Below are 26226 nucleotides of genomic sequence, written 5' to 3' on the forward strand. Positions count from 1 at the left end.
TCTACAATTTTTTTCAGATGGAGAAATGAGAGGAAGTGAACATTTTCATGCAAAGCAGGACATTTCAGAAGCCCGGTTTTATTTTTTGAGCTAGGGAGCAATCAGTGCAACTCTGTGCTAAAGCCTATAGATTAATCAGAGACCATTCAATAACAGCACTAAGGTATTCATTAACTAGCTCAGTGACGGCTCTCAAGACAAGGGTTGGATGACAACAAAGCTGAATCACACTTTTCCCCAAAAAAAGCTGAACTAGGAGAAAGGTGAGGTGAAGGTGAGACAGAGAGATGGTTCCAGGCCACAAAGAAGTCCCAGAAGAGGTGAAATCAGATTTATAAAAATCCCCCATTCATTTGTCCAACAAATATCTGAATGCTAGCCATATGCAGGCCCTGCTTTTAGCACTTTATCTGAGAGGAAAGAATATGAGTCCATGCAGAGTAAAAAGCAACACATAAAGAGGTATGTATAAAACATAATAGAAAGATGAAATGGTAATGTCCAATGAAGTGTGGAATGGGGGAGGTCAGGGATGGTTTTCTGAGAGAAGGATGTGAAGAATAAGTATGGTGTGGACATTGAGAGAAAAATAGGGCATCTTAGAGAGGGGTTTCTGGAGCAAAACTGAGGGTAGGAAACAAACATGAGAAGCATCTAGCAGTTCATTCTAGTGTAAGCGCAGGGTGCCTGACAGGGCGCAGTGACTGGGGACTGAGAAGACCAGAAGAGGGGGCTGCTAGGGCTGCCAGCTACAGGGCTGGCGCTTTGTTAGTAAACAGAGTGAATTTGATTAGGATAATTCCCTCTCCCATTCTTCATGATAACTATTCTACACTGTCAATATTTTCTTTAAACCCCCTACTCAATCTCTCATTCCCTCCAAAAGGACTTTGAATTTCCTGTATTCCATATGGTATCCATCCTTATGCTGGACTGAAATATGTCTTTAAAGTTCTCAATGACTTATATTGCCAAATCCAGTACATATTTCCAATTCTGAGCACATGAAGCATTTCCATTAAATTTCAATCCATTGATCACTCCCCTGCTTTCTCCAACCTTTGTGCTCTCCGGGCTTCACTGAACTGGTTCTCTAGGCACTTCTGATGACCATTCATTTGTTTTCCTTCATGAGCTCCATCTCCAATGCCCATGGACATCAGTGGTCGTGTCCCTAGCCCACCATTCCTTTCTTTACCTGACACAACCTCTCTGAGTATCTCAAGTCTCACGGTTCCAGTCACCGTCTCTCACCTCAGAACCTCTTCCCAAAGCTATCACTTGCCTGTCTGTGTGTCTAAAAGACCTCTCTACTTGGTTATCCAACAAGTAATTCAAGCTTGGGGTTCCATACCGGAAGTTACTTTTCTTCCAAATCTGGCCTGTCCTTTCTTCTGTCCTACTGCTCCCTCACCAACAACACATACATTACCTAATTCCCATTTGTCCCTTATTTACCTTCCCAAGAAAGCTGTTGCCGAGCCTCCAGGCTGCAGTAGATCTGTGCCCTCTAAAACACTCCAGCCTAGTGCAATTATGTAACAATATGGAACCACCGATGCTATTACAGAAATAAGTGTTAGAGGCCGCTTCACGACAGGGATGGTGTTTGAACCCCCATGAATCTCTAGGACCCGTCATAATCCCTGACGCATGACAGGCACTCCGTGACTGCTTGGGAGTGAATAATGAGAGCTCTGTTTTACTAAGAAGCGCTCTGTCAATGGTATAGAAAACATGCAGGAGAGGGAGAAAGATCAGAGGAAACTAACCTGCATTGGCTAATTGTAGTAGAATGAAACAAAACAAAGGTCTCAACTAAGGATTAACAGGATAGAAAGAAGGGGATGATACGAGAGAGATTCTGCTGTGATAAAATGAACAGGACTAGCAGAGACTGAACTGGGAGGTGAGAGATACAAGGGAGAGGCACAGTGAAGCATCTCTGGGAGATAAAAAAAAACACTGGGTACTCTGCCATAAAACTGGTAACTGTAATCTATTCTATACCATACAAACTTTCTAGCATTTCCTTAAAATGGGGAATTAAATGGCCTAAGAATTGGATTTTGGTGGTGTTCTTTGAAATCCAAAAATAGGTGTTATGTAGTATTATTTATAGTAACAGAATGCTCAGCAATTATCCATAAGTCCTCTCCTCTCTCTTTCTCTTAGTTTCCCCATTTATCAAAGTTGGCTACAACTGGAGGCTTTTAATCTACCATAGGTTAATTTATCAGCATGACACTATATCTAGAATAATTAATTACTAGAATTTGCCACACTCAAATAAGGTGACCTAAAGAGTTTCAGAACTCTTTTTTTTTTAACCTATAATTATATGCAGTTCTTAAACAGAGATGTTTGAAAGCTAAATTCTGATGTTCCAAGGTTTAAGGAGAAAGGTACTTCCTGAAGTTTCAGAATGGAAGGCCCACTGGTGTGACACGAATCTTCCAGCTGAAGTAAGTCTGCCAAAGGTGATCACACGGTCCTAGGGCTGGCTAGAGCAGTTGGGGGTGGGGAGGACAGCCTTGTAGCAGAGGACCATCCTAACACACCCACAAAACCTGCCTCTAGAGAAGAGTATGGAGCATGGAGAGGTAGGCCAGAGGATGTAGGGAAGGGGCTGGAAAATGAAGAGCAGACAGTGAATTCGAGAATCAAGTGAGATTAGGAAAAGCAGAATTTCTTAGGCTTATTTGACCCAGCGCAGAGAGTTTACCTGATTCATGATGGAAAATTTCCTCCCGATTCTGTTGTCTGGCAGCCGAAAGCCCTTCCTCCTCATACCATCTTCTGACTCCGACTTAAACACCTTCTCAGGATCCCCTTTTTCCTCTCCTTCAGAGAGTTCCTTCTGCTTCCTCTTCTTTCTCCTGTTACGTCTTTCTTTGGCACTCTTGGAACTGAGTTTAGATATTTCAGAGGAGCTGCGAGGAGAGCCTGCCCCTTCTTCACCTTCTTCCTCGATGGCATCTTCTGAGACAGTGCCTGCGGAGGTTGCCATTGCAGCAGCCTAGGGGAGGAGCCACAGTGGCAGGCCGGTCAGAAGCTGTTAACTGGAGCCCCCCGAAGCCACGCGACCAGTGCAGATCATTTCCTTTCCCACATGTGGGGGAAGCAGGGGAAAGGAGGAAGGCGGACCAGCCCGTTGAGGAGACTGTGGCCAGGACCTGGCTGTCTCCATTTTCTGGTTGATCTGTGTTATGGCACATGGCCCTATGTAATCAGGGCAGAACCCAGTGGTGAGAACTCTGGGATTTATTCTCTCGAGTTTCTCAGACAAGAACTTAGCTGCCTTCTTGGTACCAAAAATTTCTTTGGGGCAAGTCTGAAAATGAATGCTAAGAAACTATATTATATATTATGGGCCCAATAGTATAAAAACATTTGTGTATTTGGATAAGGATCAGAGAGCAAAGTGTTAGGGTGGTGGGATCACTAGTCTGTTTTTCAAATTTTACTTTACTATCTTACATGTGTCTTCTTTTCAATTACAGCCAATATTTTCATGACTGCAGAGAATCTCTGAAGGAGATCCTAACGATTTCCTCAACAAAAAGGCTGTGCTTACATGAGACACCATATACCCTGCTCTGGCCACTTGTCTTCCTCCCAGCCACCAGAGCAGATGAACACTAAACAGTTGAGAAATTCAACTAGAGATCATATTAACAAACAATTGGGCCATTAAGACAAATGGAATAACTGGACCAACCATCTGCAGTTGTTACTTGGGTTATTTTAATCAGATTAATGACTTCTGTTTGACCATGTGCCTAAAAAAGATCAACTGGAATGACAATCAGATGGAGCCTTAGTCATGGTGATCTGGCAGGAAGTTACTGTAGCAAAGAATTGATCACCAACCTGTGCCTCTTCCTGTTGCTTCTTAAGTTGCTCCAACATTGCTTTGAATTCAGCCTCTTTTTGCTCTGCCTCCTCCAGGGTTGCCTGATTCTGCTCTTCATAAGCCATGGCCACCACAGCCAAGATCAAATTCACGAGATAGAAAGATCCCACAAAGATGACCAAGACGAAGAAGATCATGTACGTTTTCCCAGCTGCTCGTAAAGTCTGTCAAGACAGAAACCATTTTCTGAGTCACGTGCATCAAATGAACCAGGCTGAAAATAACTCATGGGATAATACTCCTCTGCAGGGGCACCACTGCATTTTGAGTAGAACAGTCCTTTATTGGGGCGCTGGGTGGCTCAGTTGGTTAAGCGACTGCCTTCGGCTCAGGTCATGATCCTGGAGCCCCGGGATCGAGTCCCGCAAGGGGCTCCCTGCTCAGCAGGGAGTCTGCTTCTTCCTTTGACCCTACCCCCTCTCATGTGCTCTCTCTCATTCTCTCTCTCTCAAATAAATAAATAAAATCTTAAAAAAAAAAAAAAAAGAACAGTCCTTTATTGTGTGGTGCGCCTTCATATTGCAGAGCACTTAGCATCCCAATGGCCAAATGGCTTCCTCTATTCCTCAACTCAGAGTAAATGTCACTAGTACCTCCCATTCATTGTGACAGAAAAAATCCTCTTCCATTTCCAAATACTCCTAATATACTCCTTTCATGGAAAAACACTTGATTCTTTTTTTTTAAAGGAAAAAATGCTCTGAGCTAAGAATTATATTTGACTTTGTTAGTTGGTTCTAAAACAAGTATAAAGAAAAGAATACAAGACTTCAGCTCATTTATCTACGGGTCCTCAAAGAGCATTAATAGACAAACTTCAACTTAGGGATCAGGTCCAAGTCACAGAAAGTCCCCATCTTAAGTGACATCCTTCCTTATCCTTCAGAAAGAAGGTGGGTTTTTAAAGAGGGATATGGCATAAAGAACAGTAGAGAGAAAAGAAGATCCTTGGACTATTCCCTTCACTCTTAGTGAGCAAACAGACATCAAAGAACACTTGGGTTTTAGGTTATGTATATGTGACCCACTATTACTTAGTTTTCATTGTTATTCTTTTCAACCACAAATATTTAATGGAACTTAGCAACAACCGTAAATATTTCAGGAGAAAAGATTTGAACCTAAGAGAACTCTAGGCTGTCCAATGGAAAGTAAGAATTCCTTATGGGATCTGAAAATTAGAAGCTTCCCTTCAAGAGATCCTTCATGTCTGAGGGAGACATGTTTCTCATTCTCAAACGGGCATCACCAAATGACAGAGTCAAATAGAAAACAATGAATTATCATGGAATTTCTAAGCTGGAAGACCCTTAGCAATCACCCAGACTTACTTCTCCATCACCACCAGCAAAGTTAAATGACTTGCCTACAGTCACCAAGATAGCCCAACAGAATGGTAGACCTTTTTTTTTTTTGAATCTGTCACAACCTGCCTGAACAAGTTCAGATGTGTTACAAATCTCACAAATGTTGATACGTTGAGAATCCAAGATCCTTGTGGATAGAAATCTCATCCTTATAATGTCTAGCATAGTGCCTTGTACAGTATGTTTAATTGATATTCCCTAAAAAGATGTTCTAAGCCAAAAATCTGAGAAGAGAAATACTGCAGATGGTCTGGTGAAACAACAGGAAGTAAACAGAGATAGCAGATTCCCAGGCCAGGGAAAAGGCTGTCGAGACCGTGAGCCTCTACAGCTACACGTGACTGGCTACTAAAGAAACAGGGACAAGAGCTGGGAGAATTCATTTAATTTTGTAAACCAGCTGACTCTGAGAAACAACATCCTATAATCCTATATAATATCTTCCCTGAAGGTCTCTTACACAGAATGTCTCCAAACCCACAAACCCTCATGCAAATTCTGTCACCAAAGAAAAAAAAGGCAGACTCAAAAAAAGAGGTGTTACTACTTACCAACTGATACAAGTTTTCCCAGTAGTCCTGGGTCATAAGGCGAAATAATGCCAAGAAGGCCCAGCTGAAAGTGTCAAAGCTTGTGTAACCATAATTGGGGTTCCTTCCTGCTTTCATACACTGGTATCCCTCTGGGCATTGCCTGAGAAAAGAAAGGGAAGTTGAGGGTTTTTCAGTATAATTCTACCCAAACATCAACTCTAAGCTATCTCCAGGACAGTGGAGATAATAAGTAACCATCTAGAAAGTCAGGCCAAAAAAATAGGTATTAAAAAAAAAAAAAGGAAAAAGAAGAAAGAACAAAGTAGTTAGGTCAACTTTTTTTTTTTTTTTAAAGATTTTATGTATTTATCGTAGAGAGAGAGATAGAGCACAAGCAGGGGGAGTGGCAGGCAGAGGGAGAAGCAGGCTCCCCGCTGAGCAGGGAGCCTGATTTGGGACTCAATCCCATGACCCTGAGATCATGACCTGAGCCAAAGGCAGACACTCAACTGACTGAGCCACCCAGGCGTCCCTAGTCAGGTCAACTTTAAAGGAAAAAAAATGATGTTCTGGGAACAGCCTAGGATCAGAATCACCAGGCATGCCTCTTAAAAATGCTGATTCCTATGTCCTACCCAGACCTAGGAATAAAAGCTCTGGACATGGGAGCCATGAATCTGCATTTTAAAGAGGCATGCCAGGTGATTCTTATGCACGCCAAAATTTGAGAATCATTGTTCTAGATTTACATCAATGTGCAATTCAACCAAATTCATCTTAGCTACTATCCCAAATGACAAATGGCCAGCTAGAAGTTCCTCTTAATCATCTGTTCTCTCTCTCTCTTTTTTTTTTAAGATTTTATTTATTTATTTGACAGAGAGAGACACAGTCAGAGCAGGAACACAAGCAGGAGGAGTGGGAGAGGGAGAAGCAGTCTTCCCGACAAGCAGGGAGCCCGATTCAGGGCTCAATCCCAGGACACTGGGATCATGACCTGAGCCGAAGGCAGACGCTTAATGACTGAGCCACCCAGGCGCCCCTCTCTCTTCTCTGAATACGCAACCTTAATGACAACCTAAGTCATACTGGGGATTTCAGTGACCTTGGTTTTATCAGTTCTCCTGCTTTTAGATTCACCTGATAGTTATTTCAATGTAATTTCTAGTATCTACTTTGATAGAGAAATTAAACGGACTTCTAGTTGTCATGGTCATCTTAAAACACTAATTCCTAGAGGACCAATATACTCTGGATAATGATTTGACACCCTCACATTTATATAATTTTCTGTTTACAAAGCACTTTCATGTATGTTATCTAATTGGATCATTAAAATAACCCTTTGAGGAATTGAGAATGTGACTTATTAAATCCATTTTATAGATGACGAAATTGAGGCTCAACTAAGTTGAAAGGCTTGCCAAAAGTCTCAAAGCTAAAAGTAGCAGAATCAAGATTCACATTATGTTGCTATAAACTTGTGTTCATAGCAGCATTATTCACAATAACTAAAATATGGAAGCAACTTGAGTGTCTGTTGGCAGATGAATGGATAAACAAAATGTGGCATACAGAAACAATGGAATATCATTCAGCCTAAAAAAGGAAGGAAATTCTGACATATGCTATCACATGGGTAAACCTTGAGGACATCATGCTAAGTGAAAGAAGTCAGTCACAAAAAGACAATCACTGTATGACTCCACTTACATGACGTACTTAGAGTGGTCAAAATCATAGAGACAGAAAGTGGAATGGTGGTCACTAGGGGACTGGGAGGGGAAGATGGGAATTTAGTGTTTAATGGGTACAGTCTCAGTTTGGGAAGATGGAAAGTACTGGGGATGGATGGTGTTGATGGTTGTACAACACTGTGAATGTACTTAATGCTACTGAACGGGACACTTAAAAATGGTTACAAGAGTAAATCTTATGTTCTACGTATTTTACCACAATATTTTAAAAATGGAAAAAAAAAAGGGGACCCCTGGGTGCCTCAGTTGGTTAAGTGGCTGCCTTTGGCTCAGGTCATGACCCCAGGGTCTGGGGATCCTGTCCCACTTAAGGTCCGTGCTCAGCGGGGAGTCTGCTTCTCCCCACTCCCTCTCCCCTTCCCCCTGCTTGTGGGCTCTCTTTCTCAAATAAATAAATAAATAAATAAATAAATAAATAAATAAATAAATAAAATGTTTTTTAAAAATGGAGAAAAATATTATGTTGCTATTCTGTTCCCTCCCCATGCCATCAGGCCTGCTATGTTTTGGGTCATCCTTGGTACTAATCTATCATCAAGGCAGTGTCCCTACTCTATATTTTATTAATCGTGTTATAATAGAATGAGGGGAGTCTACAAGAGACAGGCAAGGTATCTGGTGTTATAGACTCTATCCTTAGCCTTTTACATTTTTAATTTTGGCTTGAGACTATAGGCACATTCACCTACTAGTGAAATGCCAATTTTGGATGGACGAATATGAAACAGGAAGAAACTCTGAGTCAACCAATATGTCAGACCCAGTTAGGATCTACTACATGAGTACAAAGAAAAGTGAAAATATTGCCCATTTTCATCTGACACATTATTTTAAGGGAGAAGAATAAAATTAGGCGAGCTACTTACCCAGCATCAGAACTGTTCCCACAGAGTAAAGGTTCCAGCATGCCAGGAACTGTGTAAAAATTTGCTAGAAAAGTTTAAAGAGCAGGAAATGAATAAGGCAGATTTAAGTGAATGAGAGAATAAGGTTATACTGTTCCTAACTAGCCCCGGCAGAAACAGTCACTGATTTTAGCTCATATAAATCTTTTCTGACAGAGTAAAACCTGGTAAGAATTCTTTCCCATTAATTATTTTCTTATATATACTTAAAAATGAAAAGTGCTACCATATAGCCCTAATCCAAAGTCCTTTTCACAGATACTTGGCCTCCACTCATATTTGACATCTATATGCTACTTTCTGGTGCTTGAGTCTAAGGGGTCTGAAAGTGAGTTTTCTGAGCTCTTTACTCCTCCATACAACTTTAGCCTTCTATCCTTTAAACTTTTCTTTACCAAAGAGAGGCTAAAACCCTCACTAATCACATTACATTGTCCTGTATTAATTAGAAGGCATGTTTCCCCTTTCCTGTATGTGTCCCTGAAATTGCCTTTGCAATAACATTTTTTTAATGGCTACTTAAGTGCCTTTAGTTCCTCCAGGGTGATGAACAATGATATTGCTAAATTTTCCCAATTATTTTATGGAAGTACTACCACACCAAATGTTCCTTAGTGCAGACCCAAGTGCTGTGGTTCCTGAAATGAAATTATTAAAACCCCTTCACTGAAAGGGGCTCAAATGGTTACTTAGAGATTTACCTGACTTCCCACACCAGGCTGACTACTAAGGTCATAGTAACATGAAGAGAGCTTACGAGGCATTTTCTGAACCATCTGAGGTAACCCAACTAGGGCAAAAGGTATTTTTATCGAACTCCTAAGCCTGATTTTGAAAGCAAAAGTTTAGGGGTGCCTGTGAAAAAGCTATAGAGTTTCACGTTGGGTTTTAAAGGGAGAGAAAAAACCCAGAGACGCTTCTGAACACAGTGTTACCCCGAGGACAGGGAATAACCTCAGTAGCACTGGACTCCTTTCTGGCCCCAACTACTTTTTAAAGCCCAGTGATGGCATCAGACCATGTAAATTAGAGACAGACTTGTCTTTTGCCCCTTGCAGAGAAGGGGCCACCTACTTTTATTGTTGATATATTCTTCCCAATCAAAGCCTTTGGTGCCATTTTCCAGATAGCTCTCGTTGAAGTTTATGGGCCACACAACACACTTATTTCGCAGGTTGCCCATGAACAGCTGCAGTCCAATCAAGGCAAAGACACTCAGGCAGAACACTGTCAGAATCATCACATCGGACAGCTTCTTCACTGACTGGATTAGGGCACCCACAATGGTCTTAAGGCCTGAGGAGATAGAAGCCCCAGAATCAGAGTCACTTCAGAGCCCTCCCCACCTCCCCCAGCCTCCCTCTTAGCTACTGGCTTCTACTCCTCCCCACAGCACCACCCTTGAACCATGGCCACTCTCTCTCTTATGCCGTGGGAATAACAATGGGTCAGCAATATTATCAATTTTTCCAGAAGTATTAATTCTTAAGTCAATAATTTTTAAGAAGAAAAAGAAAGTTCCTTCTCCAACATGCGGCTCTTTTCCTCCTGGAAGTACTCTCCTGGGTCTGACTGCTGCTTAGCTCCTCAAATGAGTCAGGCTCTTACTTGCCTCAGAGCATTCATACATACTCTTCCCTCTGTCTGGAATGCTTCCTTCCATTCCCCTGTCCTACCCGCCTAACTCCATTTCATTCTTCAGGCTCAGCTTAAATAGCAATTCCCTCAGAAAGCCTTCCCTGACTTTCAATTCTTCTCCCTCCCCCATTATTATTAATAATTTAATAGCACCTTATACTTTCCTCTATAGCATTTATCATGCTTATAATTAATTATTTATCTGTCTCATTCACAACTGTATCTAGACTGCCTAACCCACAGCAGGTACTCAGTAAATATTCACTGAATAAACAAATGAGAAGATCAGGGATTGAGGAGGTCTCCTGGCTGGACAGAGAACTACTGGAAAGTTTAAAAGCCAAGTTGTGAGAAAGTACGATAAATATTTTCCCAAGGGTTCTGGAAATACCAATGTATTGAAAAGGTTAATTATTATCAACCCAGTATTTACAGTTTGCCTTTCCATTTACAAATACACCTTCTCTGGACCACATATATGCCCTGTTCTCTACAACTGGCTTTTTTTCTGTCCTAGATTGAAAACAAAACAAAACAAAATCTAACCCACTTGAATTTGAGGTTTAAATACAAGCCACTGGTTCAAATTTGAACCTGCGTGTAGCTTTCTCAACTATAAGGGAGGTATCAGTGATAGGAGACACAGGAAAACATGGTGGTGGGTTCATGATGTTTGGGTCAAAACGGATTCTGTTTAAGACTCTCCTGGGCACGCTCAGACATCAGGCCATCCATAGGAAATGGCCAACAAAGCACTGAGCCCTCCAGGGAGGCCAGTGTACCAGGACAGACGGAAGGCAGTCCCAGTGCCTTGACACATAGGACTCAAGAGTGATCTCACCCATGATCCACTTCTGAAGGCAGGAATATTAGACTAAAATTCAAGAGAAATCCTAATCTTGGCTTTGAAGTGTGAAGCTAGGTGTATAATTACTACTCTTAACTAAGTTAGACCACTTACTAGTATGACCTGAGCAATATACCTAACCTCTTGGAATCCTAGTTTTTTCATCTTTAAAATGGGAATAATTATGTTGACCATCATAGGGCTCTTGTAAGGATTAAGCATAATTCATATAAGCACCTAACACAGTACCTGGTACACAGTAAATGACTTAAATGTTAACCATTTTTGCCTGAACCTCAGTTTATTCATCTATAAGAAGGTATTTACAACACCCATCACCGGGTTGTTGTGAGGCTTAAATAAGATGATGAACGTAAAATACCAAGTATAGTACCTGGCACTTAACACTTGCGAGCTATCACTATTACACACATTGCCCTCATCAAAGAGATATGATTGGGATAATGACACTGCATGGCTAACCTCGTATCATGGTGATCTAATGGGGAGTATGGACATGACAGCTCTTTGCTGTGTTTTGCAAGTAATCACCTAGAATTTTTAAAGTAGAATTCAACAGAATTTTCTTTTTTTTTTTTTTTTAAAGATTTTATTTATTTATTTGACACAGAGAGAGAGAGCACAAGTAGGCAGAGCAGCAGGGAGAGGGAGAGGGAGAAGCAGCCTCCCCGCTGAGCAGGGAGCCCGATGTGGGGCTCGATCCCAGGACCCTGGGATCATGACCTGAGCTGAAGGCAGACACTTAACCGACTGAGCCACCCAGGCGCTCCCTCAACAGAATTTTCTATCTGAGTCCAATAATAGTAATGCATGCTATGCCTAGCATAGGACCTGACACAAAGCATGTACTTAACATATTTTTATTTAAAGAGCAAATGAATGAGAAATTTTCTTTCCTCTCACACAGATACCCTGAAAGGAATCTAAGAGGAAATAAAGAAAAAAGAGCTATGAATTAAGATTGTAGAGACACAAAAGTATGCAAAGGCCTGTGTTTTCTTATAGAATGGACCTTCCATGGAGACTGCGGCCACCAAAGGGATTAGGAAGAACTTGTCTACATTCAAGGCATAGGACACAAGACATTTCTAACCTGATTCTTTTCTCCTCATAAGACTGTGCAGGGGCACTTGGGTGGCTCAGTCGGCTAAGTGTCTGCCTTTGGCTCAGGTCATAATCTCGGGGTCCTGGGATCGAGTCCCACATCAGGCTCCCTGCTCCGTGGGGAGTCTGTTTCTCCCTTTCCCTGTGCCCCTCCCCCTGATCGTGTTCTTTTTTTCTCTCTCTCTTAAAATAAAATCTTAAAAAAAAAAAAAAAAAAGACTGTTCAAAAAGAGCATCAGACAGGAAATCAGAAAGTAGGAACTCCGGTCCTGGCTCAGTCATTAGCTATGACCCACTGTATATCAGAACAAATTCAAGGTCCCACCTCATTTTCTTATACACAGAATGTGGATACACACAGGAGTATGTGGCAGTGGGCAGTAGAGGAAAAGCTGAAGAATCTTCTTTAAAAGTCTTTTAAAATAGGGCAGAGATATTTATTTCTTCAAGATTAAGTAGCTGAAATTTCAATCTTATTCCGAAGGCCCTGAGAAACTGTATCATAGTCACACAGGTAAGTAAGAAGATGCTGGTGGTATAAAATAGAAAGCAACCATCAAGAAATAAAAGCTGTTTCAGTATTATGGGACTTATTTTCATAAGTTGCTGAGGAATAGAAAAGTTCTTGATTGTATTTGGCTCGGTTGAGGTGGGCCTATACTAGGTCAATAATTCAAGTCTAGGTTCCTAAAATTACACAGTTCTGTTTTCAAAGTCAAAGCATGATTTAAAAAAAAAGAAATAGTTGAATAGGTCACTGAAGGATGGTTGTAGTTTCTTTTCCTGGATTTCCTTGAGAAGAGCTTATATCTTCCCTGAATGGTTCAGACAATCACTGATCTGAACACTGGATGATTGTTCAAGGCCATTACTATTTCCATTTTAAATGAATGGAGACAGGAACTATAAGCTGTCATTTGTATTGGTAACAAGAGTATAATACTACAAAATAGTCAAACCAATGCATTTGTGATATCAATCAATCAATCAAATTTAAAAAAATACAATTTTAGCGTGAGTCTAATCTAATTTTCCTGGGGTGGGAACTCTCCGGACAGTTCCAAGCCCATTTAACAGGAAATTATTAGGCCATGAGGCTCAAATTATCCTGTTTTATAAAGCAGGGCCCCTAGCAGTCTTATTTGTAGGAAGTGACCGTCTATTAATAGGTTATAAATGTCAGGGTGGACATCTGACCTAAATCCTGATCTTTTCCTCTGGGAACTTAACATGGGACAAAAGACAGTCTAGTAGTCTTTTCAAGTGGAAGGAATGGTAACATGTAAATTTGGGAACTAAGTGGTAGCCATATTCTGTCATTATATTAGGATGTCTGAGAAGTAAAGGCAGTTAGTAAGCTAAGAGATAGAAAAAGGAAATAGACACATGGAGAGAAAAAACATGAAGAAAAAATACTTCCTGGTCTCTGGAGCTTTCTGGCGCTGCATTCTGGTTTCACTGGCTTCCAGAAGCCCAGAAGCATTCCAGCCCTTCATGTATCCTTTCACTTGCAACCAAAGATGTTCAACTAATACACCAACCATACATGGAACTCATCATTTTCCTGGGGATAGACCTAAATGCTCTCAGTCAGTTGGTTTAAAATCTTTTCTCCATAAACCAGAAGTCATTGCTGAAGAAATCTATAAACATGAGTCAAGAAGGCTAAAAAAAAAAAAAAAAAAAGCTTCAAGTGTTTTCTTCTGAAGTCTGAGGTTTAGATCAACTCCTTGGTGAGAGTTCTTTCAGCTTTCAAGAAGCTTAAAGTAAAAGCTTAAGGTGGAAATGGTATTCAGCTGCTTTTACTTCATAGGGGCTCAGAGAAACAAATCTTAATTGAGTAAGAATAACTGCTAAATAACACTAACCATGGCCATCTAAAAAGTTTACTCTCCAAGATTTTCTTTTTTTTAAGATTTCATTTATTTATTCATGAGAGAGAGGCAGAGGGAGAAGCAGACTTCCCGCAGAGCGGGGAGCCCGATGCGGGACTCGATCCCAGGACTCCGGGATCATGACCTGAGCCGAAGGCAGACGCTTAACCATCTGAGCCACCCAGGCGCCCTACTCTCCAAGATTTTCAGCCAGGTCCCACAGGAAGGAAGGTGGTGTGGCGTAATGTTAGCATTCCGAGGTAGACATACAATTACACAGCAATGTTAAATGTAAATGGTCACTGGGTCATTTGGCCTCTGCCAAGACTCTTCCTCCTTCCATTAGGGTTAATGATTGTGAGCGACCGTACTTGCAGACATCAATGCCAAGTCATGGAGATGAGGCTATGAGTGCATTTCTTCCCTCCCCCAGTTTTACTGAGAAATAACTGACATACATCATTGTAGATGTTTAAGGTATACATCATAATGGTTTGATTTACATATATTGTGAAATGATTACCACCGTAGGTTTAGCTAACATCCACCTCTCATAGAGATACAATAAAAAGAGAAGGGGACAAAAAGAAAAAGAGGAAAAAAATGTTTCCTTGTGATGAGAATTCTCAGGAGTTACTGTTAACAGCTCTCCTATGTATCAGGGAGTGGTGTTAGCTATAGCTCTCATGTTGTACATTACATCCCTAGCACTTTCTTTCTTATACCTGGAAGTCCGTACCTTTTGGCAACCTTCCTCCAATTCCTCCTCCCCCCCCACTCTGCCTCCTCGGGTATCCACAAGTCCGATCTCTTTTTCTATGAGTTTGTTTGTTTGTAGATTCCATACATCAGTGAGATCATACAGTATTTATTTGTCTTTCTCTGTCCAACTTTTCAAGGTTCATCCATGTTGTCAAAAATGGTAGGATTTCCTCATTTTTTTTATACCTGAATAATATTCCATTGTGTATATATCTCACAACTTTATCTATTCATCCATCAATGGACATTTAGATTGTTTCCATGTCTTGGCTATTGTAAATAATGCTATTATGAACATGGGGTGCAGATATCTTTTTTGAGTTAGTGTTTTCGTTTCCTTTGGATATATTCCCAGAAGTGGAGTTGCTGGATCATATGGTAGTTCTATTTTTAATTTTTGAGGATCCTTCATACTGTTTCCCATAGTGGCTGAACCAATTTACTAATCCCAACGGTGTGCAAGGGTTCCCTTTTCTCCACAGCCATGCCAGTGTTTGCGATCTTGTCTCTTCGATGATGGCCATTCTAACTTGTGTGAGGTGATATCTCATTATGGTTTTAATTTGCTTTTCCCTACTGACTAGTGATATTGAGGATCTTTTCATGGACCTGATGGTCTTTCATATAATGCCGTTCTTGAGCTCAAGCTCTATAGTCTTGCTAGCAGTGACTGACACGCACTAGTAAATGCAGCCAGGCAAAAGTGCTCCCTGTTACCACCAACACAGATCAATAAAGTAAGAAGTTGCTGGTAGAATTCCTGACCTGATGCGTGCAAGAATGGAAAATGCCACTGTTCTGGCTGTGAGGAGAAGTTGCCTTGCTTCTTCTACTGGCTCACAACACCACATACCAGAACAAGCAAGATACTGATTGGAAACTGATTATCCCAAACAGAGCAGAATGCTCCTTCAAACAACTCCTACACACAGAGTGTGCAACAGAAGCCCCGTGGGGGCAAATTGGACAGCGAGAACTCTTGGAAAAGGCTAACATTAACTAGCGTTGGGATGAGTCTGGGCAGGAGCAGCTAATACATTTACTACAGATCAAGAAAAGACAGCTGGACCCAATGTACAGAAATGTCAGCTACCAGAGAGGAAGTTGGGACATTTGAGGAATTTTGAGAAGCAGGTGAAGCCTCTATATCCAAACACACCTCTGAACCTCCTGTCACCTTTCATGATGCCCAGAAATCCCTTGGACAAATGAAAAAAGCCTGCTTATGTGCCAAGTCCTGAAAAACCAGCCATGCATACTGGGATCAAAATCTTACACAGTGGTGATGCTAGATTATAAATAAAGTAAATTTATATTTCCTAGCTTGTGGCTCAGGTTGAGAAATCTGTCTGGTTTGAAGCAACATGAGCTAATTCTACAAAATTAACATTGGAATGGGTCTCAAGAGCAGTAACAAGCAGTTCTCACCCCCAGGGAAAAAAGCTCCCCAATTCCCAAAGTCTGGCTTGGTCCAGACAAGCCCTAGGGTAAAGTTGTGCCAGGTCAATTTTCCTGCTGCAGGTTCAAGCTTCACAATGATATTCTTTATTTTATTTATTTGAGAGAGAGAGAGAGAGCATGAGCAGGGGGAGAGGCAGAGCTGAGCAGGGAGCCTGACATGGGACTCGATCCCAGGACCCTGGAATCATGACCTGAGCCAACGGCAGACTCTTAACCGACTGAGCCACCCAGATGTCCCTTACAATGATATTCTTGAGGGTTCTTTAGATCAAGAATAATTTGGGAGAGATTTGGAGGCAGATTTATTTACTCAAGACCAGATTTGTATCACAAAGTCTGAGCAAAACTTAAACTAGCTCCCAAACGTGAGTCAGTGGGATCCTTTGAGACTGAAGTGTTTTCCCAAGTAAGACCACTGTGTTCAACTTCAGTTATCTTTTCTGAGAAGCAATGGGAAAAGGAGAAATACAAAAGCAACTGGATTAAAAACTAGAATATTATAAAGGAAACAAGGAATCTAAATATAGTCTGAAAACACTTTCTATCCCCCTTCACTGTGCAGCAGAAATTGCCATATTCATAATGCATATGTCTGAAGAAAATGCTTTCTTTGTGAATACCAGGGTGGGTAAAAGAAGGGCCCATCATTTTTCCTGCTTCTTATCTGATACCACAGGTAAGGAGAGAAAGTAACAGAAATGAAAGCACAGAAATAAAAAATCAAAGGGAAAAAGAATCAACAAATTATAACTCTAAACAAAGCAAAATGAGGGGTGCCTGGGTGGCTCAGTCGTTAAGCGTCTGCCTTCAGCTAAGGTCATGATCCCAGGGTCCTGGGATTGAGCCCCGCATCGGGCTCCCGGCTCTGCGGGAAGCCTGCTTCTCCTTCTCCCACTCTCCCTGCTTGTGTTCCCTCTCTCGCTGTGTCTCTCTCTGTTAAATAAATAAATAAAATCTTTAAAAAAAAATAAAGAAAGCAAAATGGTATTAAACTAGTGTTGGCAAATAGAGAAGCAGTGCTTTTCGGGAGTCGCTGAAACGATGATAGAACTGAGAAGCACCTGGCAAGTAAGACTGTCCCAACTGGTTTTATTTATACCACTAAATGCTACTCAGTAGGAAAAACCTCAGATTCCTGCTTTGAGATTTCTGCCCTATCTTTGGGCATGTCAGTCCTGTGGCACATGGTTAAAACATGCAGAAGATGAAACTTCTGACAAAGTCACTCGGAAGCTCATTTTTATGCCCAGGCCCCAAATGAATATAAAGCAAAAACAAAGTTTTTGTTTGCTTGCTTAAAGATTTTATTTATTTATTTGAGAGAGAGAGAGAGAGAGAGACGGGGTGGGAGGGAGGAGCAAAGGGAGAGGGACAAGCAGACTCTGTGCTGAGCACAGAGCCTGACGCGGGGCTCGATTCCCACCACCCAGAGACCATGACCTGAGCTGAAACCAAGAGTCAGATGATCAACCAACTGAGCCACGCAGGTGCCCTGAAAACAAAGTTTTAAGACATGAATTTCTACACAGAATACTTCAATGTCAAGTTGAATCCAGCAAATTCTGGACCAAATAAAATGTAGGAAGGGTCTTTTCCTGTAATTGCAGTTTGCATGCACTGTTCTTCAAGCCAAGGCCTCCGAAGCAGAAGGGAAACCATGTGTGATACATATCTAGGTCTTCAGTCAGCAAATAAAAGGGTCAGAATGCGGGTTTGGTCTTTTCTAAGTCACTAGAAGGCCCTAAATCAAAGCACCTCTTATCCAAAAGGCTGGACCTAACTGATGCACTGCACTGTCCCATCTTCTGGGAGTCCTGACCACACTGACACATTCAGACTATCTACCAAAGGTGCAAAGAGGGAGGGCAGCGTCAGCCCAGGTAAGTGGGTGAGTTGTCCAGGAAAGGAAAACTCTCATGAAGGGAGCTGAAGGCTTTGTGGGATTTTGCAGACCCCATGTCAGTTCTGTGGTTGCTCTCACTTCTGTTTTTGGCAGCTTCAGCAAAAGCCTACAATCAAACTGGGAACAGGAAAAGGTAAAGAGAGCACCAATCTCGCTGAACTGATCCATGAGAAAACTTGGTATGCACAACAATGGCTTTCACTAAGAGGGGACGAAGGCCTGGTTCTACAATAGAGTCAGAATGACGGAGATTTCCAATCAAGAGATGGCACCGGGTCTAGTGACTCATACAATGGTGCTCCCACCTTGAAAGGAGAGCTGGTTCACAGGCAGGTAGGAACAGGGCAATAGTCCTCTATAAATAGTACGGGGAGTGAAAGGACTTGGCATAAAAAGTCACACTTTAATTCATGTATCAATTATACCACTCACTGACAGAGATCTATTATTGGCTTTATTATCCCTTAGAGTTATTTTGCATCCCAGTCAACTTCACAAAGCCAGCTCGAGTGGGGGTGTTTCTAGAAACAGGAATCAGGAATCTATTTCAAATTGTGAAGTTGAGGTCTAAGCCTTGATATAAACCCTTTCTTTGGGTTTAGGTTTCTTCTTTATAATAATAATTGCTACACTAAAATCATTTATGGAGCACTACTATGTGTTTACAAATATATTTTATAGATGGATAGGTAGATAGATCAATAATTTAATAGTAAGGATAAGTAATATGACGCCAGTCAAGAGTTACCTTGCAGAAATGCTGTGGTCAGAAGCTATCCATACAGCAGAGACAGAAGCTAAGAGCTAGACCAGAGATAGCATCTGCTGCCCTAGTTAGTGAACAGAATGCAGCTTTCCAATTTAATTCTGGAAGAGAAGTTTTCAGATCACAAGAACATAAAGAGACAGATGCCTTGCAGAGTACGTTGGGGGAAGTGAGCAGAAAACATGGGATCATATTTAAAAGAGGCCAGACAAGAAAGAGAGAAGAGGGTAAATGAAAGTAAAGATTTGGTGCTCCAGATGCCTGAAGAAATAAGACAAGGCCTGCCTAAGGGTTAAACTACCATCAATGAGCTGTGTGAGGTTGCCTGGAGAATGAGCTTCACTTTTTTGTCAAATGGATTTAAAATGGCTAGGAACTGAACCTTGATAAGTCAGGGTTGTAGTTTTTTTCCCAAGAATATACTCCAACTGATGCCCAGCCTCTAGTTGATAGGGAGAAAGCTCCCATTGCTAACTATAAAAGAATTCATTTTCAGTAGGGCCCGAATTTACTGGCCCACGTCATGCCCAGATTTGTAAATGGAGAAACTGAGGTTTACCTTCCTTGAGGCTCTCAGAAAGCCACATTCCAAGTCAGCCCTCTGCAGGACTCTACCTTTGTGCTTCCCTCTCTCTGTGTCTGACATTCAGATAAAGTTGAAAAGGGGAAAAGAGGAATATTTGTGAGTCAGCCACCAGAAGAGCCACGTGAAGCCAGGAACAGGATGCTTCTGTTCTTCATGTCCCTGTTTCTACAAAAGTGCAGTGGGAAGCTTGGTCCCTTGGGAATCTTCCCTGAAAGCCCCTGAACGGAACCAGAGTCCAGTTGGCAGGCGCACACGCTTGATTTCTGCCACGTTACTGCCCGTGTATCTCAGGCTTGCAAGACTAGCTCAAGTATCTTTCCTTCCAGATTTCAAGACCAGCCTTTAGGAAAAACAGTTAAGCACTACCTGGTAGTAAGGATTTAAATTAAATTAAGGATCTCAACATGGGGTCCATAGATGGGTTTCAGCGGGGTCTGGGAACTTCCCCCTGATTCTCAAAAGGATCCAAAACCTTCAAAAAGTTAAGAACTACTGGGCTAACTCAACTAGGACCAAAAGAAAAAGACAAAAATTATGAAACGATTGTCAATTAACTACTCCACAACCACCCACTGATTGATTCCTTTTTTTCCCTCAAGTTTCTGTCCTTGTTGTTTGCCCGTACATTCAGACATATCTATGTTATCTTACCTTTCACTGTTTTTAACAGCATCTGCACAAGCTTTCATTGGGATTTGTGTTTGAGAATGGCCTCTGAATACATACATAGTAGATGTCTACTGGTTCTTACTCCAGTGAAACAGACAGCAATAGGATGTGCTAGTGATTACTAAAGTTCAGTTCACTAAATCCAAGGCTCTTCAATTTGGCTCTAAGACTGGACTAGTTAACAGGGTAGGGGTCTTCTGTGGTTAAATAATTCCATTAACACAGTAACAATAAAAGTATACTTCACTGAATAACATCCCATCAGCAAACCATGCGACAGGAAGCCTAGAAATCACAAGCAATGGGATGACGGTGAATGTTAAATTTACTGTAATTCCATGAGGCCAGGAAGCAAATGATTTATGTACAAAGAGACAGCTAGCTCTGTGACAAGTTTTTCAAATTGTGGAAGATCCAAGTGATTTATAAGCACGTGCTTTTTCAAAGCATGGATGGAATGGGGGCTGCATGCCTGGCAAAGCACTGCCATTGAATCTGCCTTAGGACCAAAGGGCCATTCCAGAGAACGTCTCCCAGGAAAAACATGCGCAATGCAAGGCCATGTCAAGTGTGCTGACGCCAGTTTAGAATGTGGTGGACAAAATGAATGGAGGGCAAAGAGGAAATGAGGCAGTCAGTTTTGTGTGTAAATTTTCTCACCTGGAATTACAGAGATAGTTTTCAAAGCTCGGAGAACCCTGAATGTTCTCAGCGCTGAGACATTGCCCAGGTCCACAAACTCTGTCACATATCTGTAGTAAGGGAGGTCACACACAGACACAAATGACAAACACAGACACGAACACAAACACCGAAGGAAAAAAACAAAACCACAACAAAACAAAAAGTACAATACGTCACGTCAGGGCCCTAACCCAACACCTAACACCAACCCCGGGCCATCTTACCTGGGATTACCGAAATAGTTTTCAAAGCCCTCAGTACCCTGAAAGTGCGTAGAGCTGAAACATTGCCTAGGTTTACAAACTCTGTTATATACCTGCAGAATCAAACCAAAGTTAACTTGTAATGGTACCACTGGGCGAGGGTTTGACAATGGGGGGAAGAAAGGGTCTTATATACAAGCTATGGTTTCATTCTTTTTGTTGTTGAAAAAGAAAATTTCAAAATATAAACACTTAAAGAACACACTTCTTTTTTCAACTGGGCAAGGAGAATTCAAAAGAATATTTGAAAGAACTGATACAACCAGGAGGTTCCGAGGGCTTACTCTCTTAATCAGCATCGTGCTGTGTAGATCCCAATCAGAATGACTACTCTCGGTCCATTCATTATTTTTAGTAAAAAGGAAGGCCAGGAGGTATCAAAGGCTTATGTCTCCAAGCTTTGTGAACAATTTCTTAGGAAAAAGGAGACAAATTTCTGCAGCAGAAGCCCCATAAAAACAAATTTACATTAAATAACTCCCTAGTTGACAATGGCAAAAGTGCCTAAATGTCTATATATATGACTTATCCAAGAGTTGTATGCATATCTTTGCAGTCACATCTACTGATGAAGTACCCGTGACATACAAAAGCAGGACTCAGGATCATGGGATCAAAGCAAATAGTGTGTTAAGTGCCCATTTTATCACCAGCTCTGTGCCCAGCAAGGACACTTAAATTTTAAATGAACACCAGTGTGTATTCATAATGTTGGAAAGCTAGAAATTGCCTTAATATAACAGAAAGTCAAAGTTTCAGTTTCAAATATTCAATGCATATCGTTCACTCATTCACATTTTACAGTTGAAATACATCTTTCTGATGCTCAGACCCATATATATACAAACTTACTCAATCTCTTACACATCTGCATGCACACACACAATCTATACAACACCCTTACTCCCTACCATACCACAAAGTGCTTCCCCACCTGAAAATGCAAATAGTAAAGTCTGCTATAACTCTTCTACCATCAGTTACATTTCCCAAAGAGATACAGGTATACAAACATGCAGCTAGCATACTAATGTGGAGTTATACTGCTCTCTCACAATAGTTTGAAGTTCTGGTCAGTACTTCCTTAGGAAGTGACCAGTTTGGATACCTTGGCTCGTGTTTTAACTCTAAATTGTGCTCTCAAGTCTGCAACATCTGGACCAGCCTCATGAAATTGCATGCGATATTAACATACCCAGGAAACTGATTTTCAGCTTAAGGTTAACGCCTAAAAAATTTCAAATCTTCACCAAGGCCCCATGGTGATAAGCGTGCAAACCTTGGTCAGTGTTATAAGGGGGAAGAAAATATGAGAGCATGTCAATGGAAAATCACTTGCTACTTTCTTTCCTAGGTAAAGCCTTGGCTTACCTTCTCCCATATAAACATGCTGTCATTGCCCTCATCAGCAAGAATCACAGGCATAAGCCTGTTTGGCCTTACATGGTTATCCATTAATTCCTCTGATAACTGGCCACAAACACACTTACAAACACAACCAGGCATACAACCACACATACATAATTACACCCAGAACATCAATAAAGTAAGCAGACAACTTACGCCATCATGATGACACTGAAATCTAACCAGTTCCACGGATCCCGTAAAAAGGTAAAGCCATCTATGCAGAAACCTCTTGCAATGATTTTCACTAGTGATTCAAATGTATAAATCCCTGTGAATGTGTACCTGTCGAAGAAATGGAGAGCTTGAGGTAATTTCTGAACAGACAGAAACTTTAAATGAATCTTTTAAGATAACAGCCTGAAACGTGGCTTCAGTTAGTAGACACAAAACAGAACGGGCACAGCCAATGCAGCAGAAAGAAAGGCAGGAAGAGAAAGTGATGCTTTGAAGGAAACTTACCGAAACACAAAACTAAGAACTTTAGAATGTTGTACTGGGTGCCATCTAGGAGGTGATCATTTTGAACCAGGTGAGGAGGCCCCAGAGCTATTTTTAACTTTAGACAAGTAAAAAAAAAAAAAAAGGAAATCTCATGTTGGAGAAGAAGGCAGTGCCATGAGGGACTAACTGAGGGCACAAGATGGCGCTGGGGCAGCAAGTCAAAGGCACTGGCCAGCACAGGAGAGGATGGAGGTGAAGGGCAGTAACTTCCAGAGCGCACTTTCTCTTTCTAGAGTTGACTTCTAAGGATATTTCCTAAATTCCACATGGATCCTCACCCCTCTCTGTGAAGTAAAGAGTGGGAAAAAACCAATTTTTTTCCTTGATGGATAAACTGTGCAAAGCAAGATTTGGTGTGTAAAAATCTTTAAAACAAGCAAGCAGACAAATAAATAAATGAGCTACTTACTCCACATTCTTGGACCATTCAGGAGGGTTACTAAAAGTCATGAATACACAGTTGGTCAAAATAGTGCACATAATGATCATGCTAAATACTGTAGAAAAGAGTCAAGGGAGAATATACAAAATCTGGCCTGTTTTCTTCCTCAGAAAGCAAACACATTTCACATTGGATATCATGAGAATTAAGTCAGTAACCTGAAAGGAGACAAAGCACAGAGGACAAGGAAATGGCAAGGTGATAATGGAAGCCCCCATGAACACAGAATGCTGCCATATGTATCCACACCTGACCAGAGAACTGTGGGGGGACACAGCAGGAGAGCCACTCTCTTTCTTTCAAAAGGGCTGTCACTGCTCTACTCCTTTTGGATAAAACATTACCCCCCCCCCCACCTCTTGCCACTTTAGCCTCGGCTATGGAATAAGCCTCTAAATACCTGTATACACAGTAACCAGAAGTCTACCAGTCTACCAGATGCCAAAGTCATCAGGTGAGAAAATACACTAAATCTAATCTATATTATTCAGTACTCATTTATTGTTAAGTTAGTTATCTTATCTTGCATAACTAGTTATCTGAAAATCTACATTAATGGTTCACTTTTTTTTTTTTAACTGAAGTATAGTTGGCACACAATGTTACGTTAGTTTCAGGTATAGACCAAAAGGGTTCATTTTCCCCCCTAGTTCTCCAAAGGGCTGAATTGTCCTTAGAGGGCAAGGCAACAGCCTCTAAGTGTGGCATTTGAACAATCTGGGAAACCAGTCATGGCCTGTTGGGCAAGGATTTCAAGGATATATGCACCACCATACTCCTAAGATTTAGATAATGGGGTAGATTCATCTGATCATTCTGAAAATGTCCAGGAATGTTTATGGATAGCAAACCAGTTTGCTGCCTTTTCAGTTCCAATCGAGATTTTTCTCAGCCCTTTCTGTTCTTGTCTACTGAGAAAAAATAAACTCCTTTAGGTCAGCATGTGAGTTACTCAAACTCAGACTGTCACTTTAACAAGCACAGAAGCCATATCTCATTTGTTGCTAACTCACTCTCTCTTGCTAATGGCATTCACTATCTTCACTCTACAAATGGAGTTTTTAAAAGAAAAAATACTTATTACAGCTGATTTTTCTTCACTACAGCTCAATTTTTCTTCCGGGAATAAGAACACATTCTGGTTAGAAGAGAAAAAGACACTGTCTTCTGATCCAACAAAAGGGAAGAAGTCCACTGTGAATTATTGATTCTTTGTAAACCTTTAGGTTTCAGAACTATGGTCCTTGTAAACCACAGATTTCAGAATCATGCTGCTAAATTCTTAGAATTAATAAAATGTGGCAACAGCTCAGCAAACCAGTTTACTAAATTGCAACTGCCACCTTCCTCATCCTACTCGGAGAATAAAATATCCTTTGAAGCACGGGACTAAGTACCAACAAACTAAACACCAATCATAAAATTTAAAGTTATTATGCAAAGTTGCTAAACTCCTCACATAATTTTTCATCTGTCATACACCCCCCTATATTCATAAGATATAAAAGTCAGGCCACATGAATAAACTGGCATTTTCTGTTGAAGGGGAGTAAAAATACCGGAAAAGACTCATAGCAGGCTTGCAATCTAGATCTAAACTCTATACCGAGGAGGCCATTTAATCTGAGAAACTATCTCAGGCACTTTCCATACACACTGCTCAAGAAATCAGAAATATTCAAGGCAAATCTCTAAAGCATTCATTCAACACTTTGTACTCAAGAAGTGGCCTTCCAAAAATTCTAATATTGAACTTGCATTAAAGAACTGAATCGTTTGCCTCAGGATGAAATTACTGAACTCTGAGCACTTTAAAAAGTTACAGGTTACTGTCTTAATTTGTTTCTCTTCACGATACCAACAAAATTCCAGATTACCAGGATATCATCCTAGGAAAAAAGAATTTGCTGAAGCTCAGCTCAGGATCTGGCAGAAGGTCACTCAAACTTTCAACGACACTACTGATAAAACACTTAATATATAATTCAATTGTCAAAGTTCAGAAACATATACTATATACCAGTGACCATGCAAATGCTGCACTCACTCCACATTCGTAGAAAAGGATATGAATGTATCAAAATTTTAATAGCTATTCTTCTTATCAGGTTAAAAGGACTTAAAATGTACAAGGCAGGCGTGGCACTAAATCTGAAGAGAGTTTTCCCTCTGTTTAATACTACAAAGGTCTGTGGAGAAAGAAAAAGAGAAATTATTAAAGCATGGGAATTAATCACCACACGCAACAACATTTTTCTAGGCAAGAAATAAACTCAAATGTACTTGTAATTTTGCCTTCCCAGTTTGGTTTCTAAGGCAAGAAAACTTAAGGAGCCGTATCTCTCTTTCCCTCCCCACCCTCCCCTGCCCTGCCCCAGATTATATACATAATACACAGTGGGCACTATCTTAGCAGTTTTATACATTTCTATAACTTTCTTTCTTTCTTTCAGAAACAAACCATTTGAATTACACCTAGGCTGTACTCTGCCAGCTCTGGACAAGATACTGAAGATCATTAAGTCAGGATTTGTTCACCCAACAAATGTTTCCTACATCCCTACTACATTCCAGGCCATGTTCTAGATGCTTGGGAAACAGCAGTGAACAAGGCTACCATGGTGCAGGATGCTTATATTCTAATGGGGAAAACAGATAACAGATAAAAAGCATAACGAATAAGTAAATGATATACAATGTGGTAAGTGCTATGGAAAAGGGAGGAAGATGAGGGAAGGGGAGACACAGAGTGCTGGGGTCAGGGGACGTGTGAATGGAGAGGTGATCCGTTTTAAAGGAGGTGGTCAAGTAAGCTTA

General features: G+C 41.0%; 1 protein-coding gene across 3 annotated transcripts in view; it reads right to left on the bottom strand.

Moving 5' to 3' along the window:
• The window catches only part of SCN8A (sodium voltage-gated channel alpha subunit 8), a 118723-nt gene that overhangs the window by 68602 nt on the left and 23895 nt on the right, over window positions 1-26226 (bottom strand). For 2 of the 3 annotated variants that reach the window (XM_064591230.1, XM_064591229.1), the window contains exons 2-10: window positions 25480-25598; window positions 23377-23466; window positions 22620-22748; window positions 20770-20861; window positions 9553-9774; window positions 8440-8503; window positions 5835-5976; window positions 3874-4080; window positions 2726-3019 (exon numbers count right to left, since the gene is read on the bottom strand). In XM_064591230.1, coding sequence (XP_064447300.1) covers window positions 2726-3019; window positions 3874-4080; window positions 5835-5976; window positions 8440-8503; window positions 9553-9774; window positions 20770-20861; window positions 22620-22748; window positions 23377-23466; window positions 25480-25598 — 1359 coding nt within the window. Of the gene's footprint in view, window positions 1-2725; window positions 3020-3873; window positions 4081-5834; window positions 5977-8439; window positions 8504-9552; window positions 9775-20769; window positions 20862-21017; window positions 21110-22619; window positions 22749-23376; window positions 23467-25479; window positions 25599-26226 lie in introns of all 3 variants that reach the window. The other variant, XM_064591231.1, reaches the window with a different exon arrangement.

This window comes from Mirounga angustirostris, unplaced genomic scaffold (genome assembly GCF_029215605.1).
Source record: "Mirounga angustirostris isolate CCGP_5_RB_7025 unplaced genomic scaffold, mMirAng1.0.hap1 SCAF_5, whole genome shotgun sequence".
In the NCBI taxonomy this organism is placed as follows: Eukaryota; Metazoa; Chordata; class Mammalia; order Carnivora; family Phocidae; genus Mirounga; species Mirounga angustirostris.